This window comes from Copadichromis virginalis, linkage group LG19 (assembly GCF_057382275.1).
Source record: "Copadichromis virginalis isolate Kocher_CV1m ecotype Utaka linkage group LG19, C_Virginalis_male_GT1.1, whole genome shotgun sequence".
Taxonomy (NCBI): domain Eukaryota; kingdom Metazoa; phylum Chordata; class Actinopteri; order Cichliformes; family Cichlidae; genus Copadichromis; species Copadichromis virginalis.
In genome coordinates this window covers 34,099,421-34,113,173 of record NC_140636.1, presented here as the reverse complement: position 1 = coordinate 34,113,173, position 13,753 = coordinate 34,099,421, and the positions used below count along the sequence as shown (strand labels likewise).

Here is a 13,753-nt window from a genome sequence, read left to right as displayed (position 1 = left end):
CAGCATTTCTCACTTTGCTGACGCTTGCCGAAATGTTTTCTTTAAATAAATAAAAGTATGAGAAACATCTTTTTTTTCCTCCATCACATTTGCATGACAGAATATAAGAGATCATTCACAGCTCTGTTACCTGTTGGCTGCTAGAGCCTACTGTGATGTTTATGGCCATGGTGGCCATAAACACCATCGGGGCGATCGTGGCTCAAGAGTTGGGAGTTCGCCTTGTAATCGGAAGGTTGCCGGTTCGAGCCCCGGCTTGGACAGTCTCGGTCGTTGTGTCCTTGGGCAAGACACTTCACCCGTTGCCTACTGGTGGTGGTCAGAGGGCCCGGTGGCGCCAGTGTCCGGCAGCCTCGCCTCTGTCAGTGCGCCCCAGGGTGGCTGTGGCTACAATGTAGCTTGCCATCACCAGTGTGTGAATGTGTGTGTGAATGGGTGGATGACTGGATATGTAAAGCGCTTTGGGGTCCTTAGGGACTAGTAAAGCGCTATATAAATACAGGCCATTTACCATATTCTTTAATGGTTACCTACCCTAAAACTCCAGCTGTAACGAACACCACCCACAGGTGACCCAAGTTGAGGGTGAAGGTGTAGGCCAGCATCCCAGTTAGAGAAAGGATATACACGGCCAAGGTGGTCTGTCTGTGGAGACAGGAGCATAACAATAAAGTTTAAGACATTAAGCCATGTATCATAGCACATGTTATGACGGGCACAATAAGGACTAACGCAAGCGATAATGTTCAACCCCCCCCCCCCAAAAAAATGAATGCCATTATTTTGTGACAACAACGCCAATCTGCAAAAACAAATTCACTCTGTTGAAGCTGCTTCTTGTACAACCACGCGTAAAACAAGCAGCAAAACATTTTTGTTAATATTGCACAGTCCTCCGGCTCACTCTGGATCCACATTCTAAATCTGGGCTTAACTGCTCTGACAGATAACCATCCTAATGGCATGTGAGGAATCTGTGGACTGAGGATCTTCCTCTAATCATAAACATTTTTATCACACATTAATGAAGGCAGTTTATCAACACTAAATCACTAACTTGCAGAATAAAGCAAGTGGTCATTTTGTAGAAAGAAGTAATGTATGATTACTGTTTTTCCATCATATGCAGTGGCAAAAGGCTTGAGAAGCTACTTTGAAGTACCAGTAAAGTACAGCCTGCCAGTTCAGATAAGCAGAGAGCAACACCACACAGAAAACTCGGCTATGTTGTATCCTAATACGTGCCTCTTTTAATCAAATGGTCTAATTCACTTGGACATCTCTCTGTGAATGGATGAGTGACTTAAAGGACATTCATGCAAGGAGTCGATGTTTTAAAGTACAGCTAACATTGCAGAGAAGAAGTGAGAATGCTGATCCTGAGGACTGAAAATTACATTGCCTTTCAGAAGAGCATCTTTTTACATGTGCACATGAAGCTCCATCAGAATCTGACTGTAGAAAACAATGACATTAGTTTATTTGAATGCCATGGTTTACCACTCCCTTCAGCTAACGGCAGGAATCTTAAACTACATGGGCTCACCACCATTGGACAATAGAAGACTGTAAAAGTGTCGCCTGGTCAGATGACTCTCAATCTCTGCTGTGACATTCGGATGGTAGGGTCAAAAGTTAAAATAAATAACATGAAATCATGTATTCATCTTGCCTTGTATCAATGGTTTAAGCTGTTGATGGTGCAATGGTGTGAAGTTCATTTTATACTCAGCCTTTTATGATCACAGTGTAGCCATGTTCTGATGGACATGGTGTATATTTAGGATTTGACTCAAATGTAGGTTCTTGTTAGAAAACACAGCTCTGTGTTTGATCTTAGTCCACATCACTGAAAAACGGGGTTTAAAAGAAATACACTACTTGTAGGTTTTGGTCTTGTCCAGCCATATGCCACATATGAGAGAGCCCGCCATGCCAGCAATGACAATGGTCAGACCGATTCTCCCAGCATTCACCTCTTCACCCTGAAAGAGAAAATGTTGGCATTTGCACCTGTGAAGTCACAATATGCAGTCATTTCCTAGAAGCACTGAGCCGTAACAATCATACTCCTGTTATCTGTGTCAGGACCATATCTTTGGATGCTTTATAGCTCAGTGTTAAATGCGGTCAGACAGTGTCTACCTGCTGGGCCTATTCAATCTGAGCATAAGCCACAAGGAAGACTAGAGAAGGTAAGACAGAAAATATAAAGTTGACAAACATGAAAAAAAAAAGGCTATAATAGGGACTTACAGGATAGTGCTCAATGATCATCCGGTTCAACAGTGTGGAAATAGCATAGAAGCAGCCAACATTCAAGCCTGTAGACCACAAACAGAAAACAGTTTATTCTGAGACAATCTGCACAGAAAGGTGGTCTCATGTGGGGACCAGATGGGTCCTGGTGCTTCTACCTAAAAACTCTTGAGAGCTTCACACAATATAAGAGACATTATAATCAGATTATTTGGGCATTTTTAGGGTGTATACTCCCCCTACTCAAAAACTTTCTCCTTTTTTGAAAGCTTTAAACTGAAAGATGAACATTTCTGTTTCCCAGCAGCTTATCATGTTAGCATTCCAACTGACTACACGTGAATCAATAAATGTGTGTGTGTGGGTATTAGTAAAACAACTGCCTTGTGAAACTCAGCACAGGATTCTTCTTATAATAACTGAAGGTAGACAATTGGCAAAAACTAAAGATGGAGGAGAGGAAATGGATTTTAAAAGGATTAGAAAGAAAGCAAGAAGTCTATAGTCTGAGAAACAGCTGCTAACACACTCAAACAGCCCTTTAACATGAACAACTTTGGTCTGTCTTTCCTATGTTGTCACTAATTAGTGACCTTTGAGCCAAAAAATGCTATCACCAAAAACAATCAGATCAGTGCTACACAAACTCTATTCGTTTTAATGACTCGCTCATATATGTGCTCAGAGGCCGATAAGGACTGTGAACGAGAGTTACATAGACCATAATGCACAGTATCCTTAACTCTTGCCAGGGTAAAAGTTTAGTCCTAGAAATGGTGGGGCTGACTGCTACAGTTTGCATGTTTAGTACGGGTAAGAGGGAGGAACCCACCATAGCTGACCACCAGGAGCATGAAGGGCTTGTTGCGCAGCAGACTCAAGATGGAGGCTGTGTAGGAGTACTCATCAGGCTGCATGTTCCTGGCCTGTGCCTGGGCCTGGCTGGGTGGGATCTCAGGTTTCTCCTGAAACACTGAAAAGCAACACAAACAAACGCAGCATTTCTGGAGGTTACTTTAGTTTTTAAGATATAAGATTTAGTAGGACAGCACCGGAAAAACACCGGACTGGGGCAAAGAGCAAAGTTCAGTGTGATGCTGAGGTAAGAGCAAAAGTGGACTCCAAACATGAGTAAACATGCTTATAAAGATAAGATATCAGTCTCCGAAGCAGGTTTTAACACACGTACAGCAGCCCTGAACATCTTTAGACATTGTCCAACAGAGTTACATGTGAGAATTTGGAATAATCTTTAACCTGCCAGCTCTCCAGTACAAGGTCCATGTGATGCTCGACTGAGCCTTTCTAAGAAAATGCAGGTAAGTGTCTAACACAGCGGGTGACATCTGACCTGCCCCCTGGACATCAAGTCAGCCACCAAATTTAACCAAATATAGGTGGCTATTGTTATTACTTTTCTCCTCCTATCATAAGTCGTAGATTAACAGGTTTTATTGAATAACAGGTTGACATTTTCAGTATTTCTTCTATTTATTGATTCCGTAACACTTTCTGTATTGTTATTGCATTTAATCTTTCACTATTGAGTTTAGTGAGTCACCAAATATGATGCATGTTCCTGACAGCATAAATATACATTATGTGTAGTTAGAATTGGCAGTGTGTGCTTCACATGTGATTATATATTTTTTTAAATAAGTAAAACCTGCTTGATTGGGACAAGCAGATATATCTGCGCAGTATGTAAAGTGAAACACAGATGTTCTCCGCACGTGACACGACAATCAGCAAAAGCTGGAATCACAAACCTTTGACCTCAAAGGTCACAGTCACAGGTGATTGTGTCCCAAGGATTTGCTTTGAGTTATTTAGTCAGCATATCCAAGTAATCAAGGGACTGGTTCTCCACCACTGTTTCTCTGACTTTCTCTGACTTTTAGTCCTTGGTGGAGGTGAAGAGAGAATTTAACAGAGCTGGGGGCTGAGGTGGGGGGGTGATTTTATAAAACTCTGCTATGACTCCCTGAGCCCCTGCCTGTATTTCACGTCGTGTCAAAACTCATCTCATCAAAATGTGGACAATTACACCAATTACCGCAGCTGCTCATCTGGTGGAGTTGAAGGGATGTTGAGTTTTTCGCTAGAAAGCACACCTCGGGCAGGCTCAGTTTCCCAGCGGAGCTGGCTGAGGAGCAGACATCTCTGTGTAAAGCTCTGCCATACACAAGTCTGGATGTTCATATCGAGAACTTTGCAGCAAAGATGATTTCAAAGACTCTTTTGTGTTCTCATTTAAAACAGCAGTGTAATTCTTCTAGTGGACAAAGGAGTCAAGGTGAGGTAACACTGGAAACTACAAATTGTCAAGATGATGCTTTGCTTCATATATTTTCACACCAATAGCTGTGGGCGCTGAGTGACACTTAAGGTGACTTGCAGTGGGCGATTGCTGCATGAGTGAGTAAAGAGCTCTGACAAGGACTCTAACCCATTAGCTCTTTTACACAAACGTGAGGCTCAATCAAGACTTGGATCCATGCGTCTCCAAGGCCAGAAAGGGCAGTACAAGATCACATCAATGCTGGCTGGAAGCTGCAAACAGTGGCGTCAGTGTCTACAGGAGACCAATGCATAAAATTCACTGATGATTCTGTGCTCACAGATTTTCTGTTCTTTTCCTGATTTTCTTCCCCTGAAAATTCTCCAGGTTCTTCAACACGATTTTAGGTTTCAAACAGAAATGGTCAAAATGGTTCTACAAAGGCTCCAGCCATAACTGACATGTATAAACACTCATCTTCCCTTTAAACACTTACCGATGACCACAAGGACCAAGATGGCGGTGGCCATGCCTGCGCTAATGTAGAACATGATACTGATATGATGTGCCAGCTCGTCCATGTCATCCACGTTAGGCACGAGGATGGGTGGAACCAGGAACCCAATGGCAATACCCAACTGTAAGCGAGAGACACATAATTAACTATGGACTGATGTGATGCCTGCGCACAGACACATATGTCCAAATTTTTAAAAAGCTATAACGCAAAACACGTCACTGAAGACATAAAGAAGGGTAAAGTTTGCACTTTGATATGATGCCCTGTAAAAAGCAAGAAACACCCCAAAAACATAAACAAAAAATGAAATAAGTAATTGATGCAGAAAATGTCAATGCCTGTTTGGCATCTGACTGACTGCTGCAATCAGTGTGAGTGATGGTACACCTCTTATTATAAAACATAAAATATATGCATATTTGCCATTTGTGGCAAAATAAACCCGTCTGTAGTTTTTTGTTTAACAGAGACAGGTAACACCGTAAGTCACCATTCTTTTGTAAACTGCCTGACATGAAGATTACATGTCACTAAATGTAACTTTTAAAACCCCAGCCAACCTCAGTGAAAAGCAACACTTCTAGTGGATCTTGGGTAAATGGGAAGGGAGTGGGGGTAAACGTTCCAAATTTGAATACCACAGCAGCAGTGCCAACATCCTCGGCTTCCTACTGTCACAAGAACATTCCAGAAGGGACACCGGTGGTGGTCCCTCCACTCTAGGGGAAAGGTGAGAGAAGGAAAGGTGACGCGACACATTCCCGATTGTGAGTAACAAACCTGTGAAGTGTTTGACGAGTGGAAACACAGAAATATGTACGATCCCTTCAGTCGTCTGAGAATGTTACACCCACTGTTACACTTGTTGCCTTCTACAGCCTTCAGACAGATTAGAACCTTCGCTATAATGTTTACCTTGTTGCCAGTGTACTAGAAAAAGCTCTAGAAAACATTCACAGCAGACAGTCACACATTTGAACCAAACTAAAGACTTTTTATAACCTCGTCAAAACTATGCAAAACAGGCTCATTGTTCATTGGCTCCAAATTACAGTGACCTCGCTTGAAGTTTGATGTCTGTTTGATCTTCAAAGCGTCACAGGCTTTTCTGGAACCCTTACCTAATTTTTTGCTAATGTGAACTGTTTCTAAATGTCCAAGGTATTACATAAAACGACTTCAGCCTGAAAACTTGGAAGCATCCAGTGTTAGGGACCGCAGCCAAAGCAATTAAGCCATGGTGAGCAAGTAAACATCGACAGCAGCGCGTCCTTTTCATCTTCATCGGCAGGGAGCGGGTTTAAAGCACAAAACAAGAACATTCATGACAAGCGCCGGTGTTTGGTCTAATGATGGAGGGAGAGGACATGGTTCAGCTTTGGAGGTTAAAGGGCACCACAGCGTGCTCAGAGCGGTCAATAAGATGAGAAAAGTGTTAGAGACTGTGGAGAGATCACAAAGCACTGATATGTAGCCAAGTACACCACATTTGCTCTGTTTATTTTCTCTTTACTTTAGATATGACTTAAAATTGCATAAAACTATCACTCTCCATGTTTCGTGGGTAAATTTAAGGTAAATTAGATTTCAGTTGATGCGTGTTGACATTTCCTGTGACCTTTTTTGGAATTTTCAGATGATTTTGTCTGTCTAATGCCGTTCTCGGGATTTTTAAAAGGAAAGCAAAAGCAGTGAAACACACCCGCCCCAGCAGACCTGACTACCTTGCCATGCACACAGCATTCTTAGTGCAATCTCACTGTATAGTTAATTTACCCAAGGTGAGGAAACTTGCACAGAAGCAGGCAGCTCAAGCGGTGGAAGTCACCCGCCATCCCCAGCAATTTTCCCCTGGCTAGAAAGAACAAACCAAACACACATACAGACACAGAGGAAGTCACTTTGACCACTTAGACAATACCGGTATCCCTGTTTTTACTGGAAAGATCTATACTCTGTTCACTTCTCTCCCTCTACCCTCCTCACAGTTTGGAAGTCTCTGTCAGACAATGGTTCCCTATCATATATTTTCTTCTAGTTTCTATCGGCAGATTTAAAAATGAAGAATTTATGACTTCATATTTTGATACTGGTAATCCAAGTAATGTTTAAACAGTAAAAATGCTCAGTGTAATGTAAACCATGCCCTTCTACTTCCCATATACTGCTTGCCTGGTATGTGAAGTACTTTAATAGAACTAAAATGGTTCAGCATCCAGCATGCTAACATGTACTGCATGCTGGGTTCATCGTTTCTTTAAGAACCTTTACTCTGAAGGGATTACTAGCCATTAGTTTTCACCAGTGGCAAAGAAGGTGACTGGCTTTGTTAAACCTGCGGACTCTGGAAGAAGGTTGGAAAGAAGAATCCACAGGAGGAGAGACACTCAATCACAAATCAAGATAGCTTGACCTAACAGAAACATGCTATTTTTTTAATATACTGCACAAAGAGTTAAAGATGACAGAGCTCTCATTCACTCTCGCCCACTTTAAAGAAGAAAAGTGAATAACACCATACACACATTTTTTTTAACCCAGCAGGTAAACAAAGACACACCTGGTTTCCCAGAACCCCAATGGAACAGGCGGTGGACACTTCCTGCTGCCCGAACCACAGAGATGCAAGTCTGGAAGGGATGCCCAGGATATAAACCGTGGCCACCGAGCACACGAACTGTCCAAAGAAGGTCAAAGCAAACATGCTGGGGTCCGCCGAGCCCGTCTTGATCCAGGCCCCGATGCAGTTGTAGGCGGACCCCACCACCACAACATCTCTGATGCCTCGATTGTCGAGGAGCCACATGACGGGTAGGATGAGAGGGATGTAGGTGAGAAAGTAGATCATGGAGAGCCAGTCAATGGCCAGGGTGCCGATGCTGTAGAAGCGCATGAAGATGTTGCTGATGATGCCGTACTGCAGCCACATGAAGGCGTTGCTCATGGAATAGGCGCTGAAGATGAAGAGCATCACCCACCGCCGTTTGTACAGCCTGGTCTCCATGAGCGGAAAGAGCTGCGCGGTGTCGATGGCTGATGGCTCCAAGGTGTCATCACCATCTCCCAGAGGCAGGCAGTGCGCGTATTCTTGCAAGCTGTTTCTTTCTTTCCCCGTTGGGGTGCAATCATTGACCCTGGCCTTGTCGAGGCTGTCCGCCCACTCATGAGAAAGTTCATCCTGAGAATTCATGTTGCTCCCAGTGAAACTCTTCCCTCTTCCTTCAGGCTTGTGTGGCTCTCAACAGCTGAAGGGAAGAGCAAACAATTCTTCTTGTGTGTGCACTCTCTTAACACCATGGCAGCTTACCTGACTAGGCCCTCCCACCCAGCAGGAACTTCCTAAATGGTGATCATAACCAAGCTCGCCCGCTGATCCTAAACTGGAGATTACTTCCTATTACTGCTGGCTGATTTACCAGAGGTGAATCTGGGGTGCAGTTTAAATATAATGAGCAGTATATGAGTAGGCTCTGATTTCAGTCAACAATTACATACCCAGCTGCAAATGTCGGAGTTCGGCCTTCTTCTCTAGTGGTTTTAACACCAAGGATGCGTTTTACTTTTCATTTAAAACTCCTACTTCCATGTGAGATCGCATAAAAGCATAGCATGTAAATGTAAGGACGAACTACAAGAGCAACTTGGTTTTATTGCTAAGTATAGGCACATGACACTCACACATACATAAATGCGTCAGACAAGTTAAAGTTCATTGAGAGGAATACTGAATGTGCACAGCTGCCATGCTGTGACACAGAGGGGAAGTGTCCCTGAGCACTGAAACATGAAGTGACGGTAACACACTGCTTGTTGACCAGTTATTAAGGTTGAGTGTTTCTGGTTCCTAAATTGGATTTACCAATGTGCAATCACTTTGTATTATGTCATCTGTCTCTGGCATTACAATACTGGCAGACCTGAGGATGGTCAGTTTACACAGTGCAGTCAGGAGGGATTAGCACAGTGGCACATTTATGTTGTGTTAAGTCACATGCCAGTGCACTGCTGGTATGAGATTCAGCTTTAATTTGAAGATGTTTATATCCACATTTCTTTGAGCATGGGCTACTATTATTTTTCCTGTTTCTTTATTACACAGAAAATTTGAAAAAATAAAAAAGTCGTTTCAATTAAAGAGCTTGTACATACTGGTGGATTAACCATTACAGAAAGATAGCAGAACAAGCAAGCTTCCAAACTGTAACCTGTATAGAGATAAAATTAAACGCTTGCATTTAGATTTGATATTCTGGTTTTATTTTGGTGAAGTGTATCTTAAATGTGTAGTTAGCCGAGATGGTAAGTCAAATTTTCAGGTATCTGTACTTTAGTCGAATATGTATTTTTGTGACAACTTTTTACTTTTATTCCCTACATTTTTAGACAAGTATCTGTACTTTCTGCACCTTACATTTACAAAAATGGCTCGTTACTTTTGGTAATGAGCCATTTTTGGCTAAATGGATAAATGGAGGAAACAGTTACACACAATAGAAATTACTGTGAACCATGATCATTTTTGCCCACACTTGAGACACTCAGACTCTTAGAGAACCCCACCTACTGAATGCCACTTTAATGTAAAGCCAAGTGTCTCATACTTCATAGATGAGTTTTTCATGAGTTTTTTTCTGACTGTACTCACGTGGATGCACGACAAGGTGACACTAATGACCTTCCAGTGTGTGCAATGAGTCCTTGAATCTATATAAGCGCTATATAAAAACTACTGCTCTTTGTCTTTGTCAACAATAGAGCACAAAAACAACTGATCAAAGCCAGCGATCATATTGTTTTTAAGTTCTTCGATCCTTGTCATAAGGTGGTGTTACTGACAATTTTTTTTACCCTGCATTCAGACACAAGGACAGTAGTTCAGTCAGCCGTGATTAATTCTGATCATATTAGTCTTATTTTCAACATAAGGCATAATATACTGTTTGCTAAGCAAATCAAACACTAATACTTGCATTAATCAAAGTAATCAAATATTAAAATGTACTATATTATTAAAAAGTGTTGCTGAACGGAATGTAATTCGTAACAACAAAGTAATAACAATACAGTAGTGAAATCCAGTCCTCATACTGATGGATGCTCTGTGTTAATGAGTAATATAGTCCAACATCCAGCTCTAAGCCTGGCTTTTCTTACAGTGCGTCTTTAAACACGCTGGAAATTTCCAGGCTCTATCTACACCACCTCTCTGTGAAATCCACGGAAGGATCGAAGGGAAGTAAAGAACAGTCAAAAACTCATTCAGGATATTGAAACTACAACCACAAACGCGCGCCACCATGGCTGCCGACAAGCGTCTTTTGGGAAAACACTGTCATGTGAAATTGTAAACTGACAATGTCTGAATGAAAGACGAAACAGTAGTTGCGGAAATACCAGGTTTGCTTTGTTGGCAGTGCTATCGTCTTATTTTCATACAATCAGAGCAATAAAACGGTAAAACACTACTGATAAGCCGATTGTAAAATAATTTCAGGAATATCCTGCTCCATAACGGAAAAATCTTTTTTTTTTTGGCATTTATGGATCACGATTAGGGTTGCCAACTCCCTGAAAAATAAATAAGGGACACCTCGTGGCCAGGGCCGGGCAACCCAGTTGTCTTCACCCTTCCCAGTGTGGTAGCTCTTTGTGTGTGAAATTATTTAACCATTTGACTTGAATTTGATTTAAGCAGATATTCTTTGTGATATGACCATATGGGAAACAAATGATCATTTAGCCATTTATTTTTAGCTCAAAATGACAACATTAACACAGTAAAACAGGTCTCTTTCTTAAACAGAAGCCTGTCGTGCTTAACTTTTGAGAATATAAGTAAATCTTTCTTTAAAAAAAAAACTGTCCTGCTTAACTTAAAATAATAGAAAACAATAGAACAAAAATATTCTTGTAATTGTGCACATATAGTGCATTTAGTACAATTGGCTTCAGCTGAGGTATTATTTCAGCTTTTCTAATGCTAATCAGCTGCTCCTGTTTGTAAACCCACTTGTTCCCATGATTACGCATCTTAACTCATCATCATTCTTCATCTATTACTTTTATGTATTAGTCATCTATTTGTTGTAATCATCTATCCTTGCAGTTGTTTATTACACAAAATAAATGATATTATCACACTTCTGGCCACATAGCGCTGATATTCACTGCACATGCCCATATTGTCAGGGCTCTGTGTGCGGGCAGGCAGAGATGAGGATCCAAATGCAGGACTCAAACACAGAATTGAAACTCAAAAAACCTCAGCTTTATTGCTGGCAGAAAAACAAACATGGAGTGAGGATGGAACACTGAGACCAAGGACACACAGGCATAATTCTGAGGGTACGACGCGACACTGAGCATGGGAAAACACAGGGCTTATATACACAGGGTAGTAACGGGGGAATCGGCAACAGGAGGGAGACACAGCTGGGAGAGATCAGGGCTAACGAGACGGGGGAGCTAAGCTGCACACACTAACATAAGACAAAGACTTTCACAATAAAACAGGAAACATTAATTACAAAACAAGCATGCAGACTTTACACTGAGAGACAGAATGACACATGGAATCTGAACTAAACTAAACGTGAGATATAACTGAGAACAAATCCTTAAGCACGGATAAACAGAAACAAGAAATAATAATCATCATCATCATCACTACGAGAAGAAAACAATCCATGAAGCAGAAATAAACCAAAACATAATAAACTCAAAATACTGGGTCCAACGGACCCAGAACCGTGACAGTACCCCCCCCCCCCCCTCTAAGGGCTGGCTCCCGACAGCCCCAAACAAAAAAAAAAAAAAAAAGCACAACAAAGCACCAGGCCAGGGCGGGCGGAGGGGGTCCAGGATGGAGGGACAGGCCCAAGCAACAAAAAAAAAAAAACAAGGAGCACCAGAGTCCAAAAAACGCAGGAAAGCATATCAAAAACAAAACGAAACCAGAGCTCACCAAGAGTCTACAAAAAAGTCCAGGGGGCCGACCGTGCACACGGCAACGGTGGCGACGTGCGAACAGTTCTGGAGGCCGACCGTGCGGACGGCAACGGCGGCGAGGAAGCAGTTCTGGGGGCCGACCGTGCGGATGGCAACGGCGGCGGGAATGCAAGCCTGGAGGCCGGCCACGCGGAAGGCAGTGGCGGCAACAGAAGTCCGGAGGGCGGCCACGGTGGTGATGATGCCCAACAAGCGGCCTGGCAGATGACCGACAATGTGGAGGTGGTAGGAGGGGACCCGAAGGCTGCGTGGCCCCTGCAGCCCCAGGCGAAGCGGAGGTTGGATCAGATGAGGCAGAGGCTGAAGCCGAAGCTGGGCCAGGCGACGCTGAAGCGAATGCGGAGGCCGAACCAGGTGAGGCTGATGCAGAGGCGGGGCCGAACCAGGTGAGGGTGATGCAGAGGCGGGGCCGAACGAACCAGGTGAGGCGGGAGCTGGACCCGGCGAAGCTGAAGGCGAAGCCGGACCAGGCGACGGCGTGGATGGAGACACGGAGGCTGCAGCTGGCGTGGATGGAGACACGGAGGCTGCAGCTGGCGTGGATGGAGACACGGAGGCTGCAGCTGGCGTGGATGGAGACACGGAGGCTGCAGCTGGCGTGGATGGAGACACGGAGGCTGCAGCTGGCGTGGATGAGGATGCTGAAGCTGGGCCAGGCGAAGCAGCTGATGAGGATGCTGAAGCTGGGCCAGGCGAAGCAGCTGATGAGGATGCTGAAGCTGGGCCAGGCGAAGCAGCTGATGAGGATGCTGAAGCTGGGCCAGGCGAAGCAGCTGATGAGGATGCTGAAGCTGGGCCAGGCGAAGCAGCTGATGAGGATGCTGAAGCTGGGCCAGGCGAAGCAGCTGATGAGGATGCTGACACGGAAGCTGGGCCAGGCGAAGCAGGTGATGAGGATGCTGACACGGAGGCTGGACCAGACGAAGATGATGATGCTGATGATGATGCTGATGATGAGACCGCAGCGGGCGAGGATGATGAGACCGCAGCTGAAGGCTGGACGGGCTCCTCGGGCCCCCCAGCTGACGAGGGAGGAGGCTGGACGGGCTCCTCGGGCCCCCCAGCTGACGAGGGAGGAGGCTGGACGGGCTCCTCGGGCCCTCCAGCGAGAACAGTCTCAGGACCAGTGGGCACAGGGGCCCCTGGAACACACAGGACAAAACCAGCAGGCGCACGGGCCTCTGGCAGGGACAGAACAGGACCAGCAGGCGCACGGGCCTCTGGCAGGGACAGAACAGGACCAGCAGGCGCACGGGCCTCTGGCAGGGACAGAACAGGACCAGCAGGCGCACGGGCCTCTGGCAGGGACAGAACAGGACCAGCAGGCGCACGGGCCTCTGGCAAACACATAGCAGACTTCAGCCGCCCAGAGCATTGACTCTGCTCAGGCAGTGACAGCCGGGTGCAGTCCTCAGCTGGGTTCCTAGCCTCCAGGGGTCCAGAGTAGGCTGAGGGCTGAAACTCAGCCTCTGGGGAGGCCCTGGAGCGCGTCACAGTCTCTGAACTGGCCAGCTTTTTAGGAATGATTACATTATCATGAGGTTTGTTGCTCTGCTTAGAACAAACTGATGAAACACAGTTCCTTTTAGATTGATTTGACTGAGCTTGTTGTACCGGGGTAGCAAGTGACACAGGGTGCAGGGCTAGTGGCTGCTGAACAGGAGGCTGAACTGAGGGTGACTGAA

General features: G+C 44.6%; 1 protein-coding gene across 3 annotated transcripts in view; it reads right to left on the bottom strand.

Annotated features, from left to right (window-relative positions):
• Positions 1-13,753, bottom strand: part of flvcr2a (FLVCR choline and putative heme transporter 2a) — a 37,236-nt gene that overhangs the window by 5,285 nt on the left and 18,198 nt on the right. For 2 of the 3 annotated variants that reach the window (XM_085441175.1, XM_085441173.1), the window contains exons 2-6: positions 5,037-5,178; positions 3,092-3,232; positions 2,257-2,324; positions 1,882-1,985; positions 535-645 (exon numbers count right to left, since the gene is read on the bottom strand). In XM_085441175.1, coding sequence (XP_085297301.1) covers positions 535-645; positions 1,882-1,985; positions 2,257-2,324; positions 3,092-3,232; positions 5,037-5,178 — 566 coding nt within the window. Of the gene's footprint in view, positions 1-534; positions 646-1,881; positions 1,986-2,256; positions 2,325-3,091; positions 3,233-5,036; positions 5,179-7,620; positions 8,251-13,753 lie in introns of those variants that run through there. The other variant, XM_085441176.1, reaches the window with a different exon arrangement.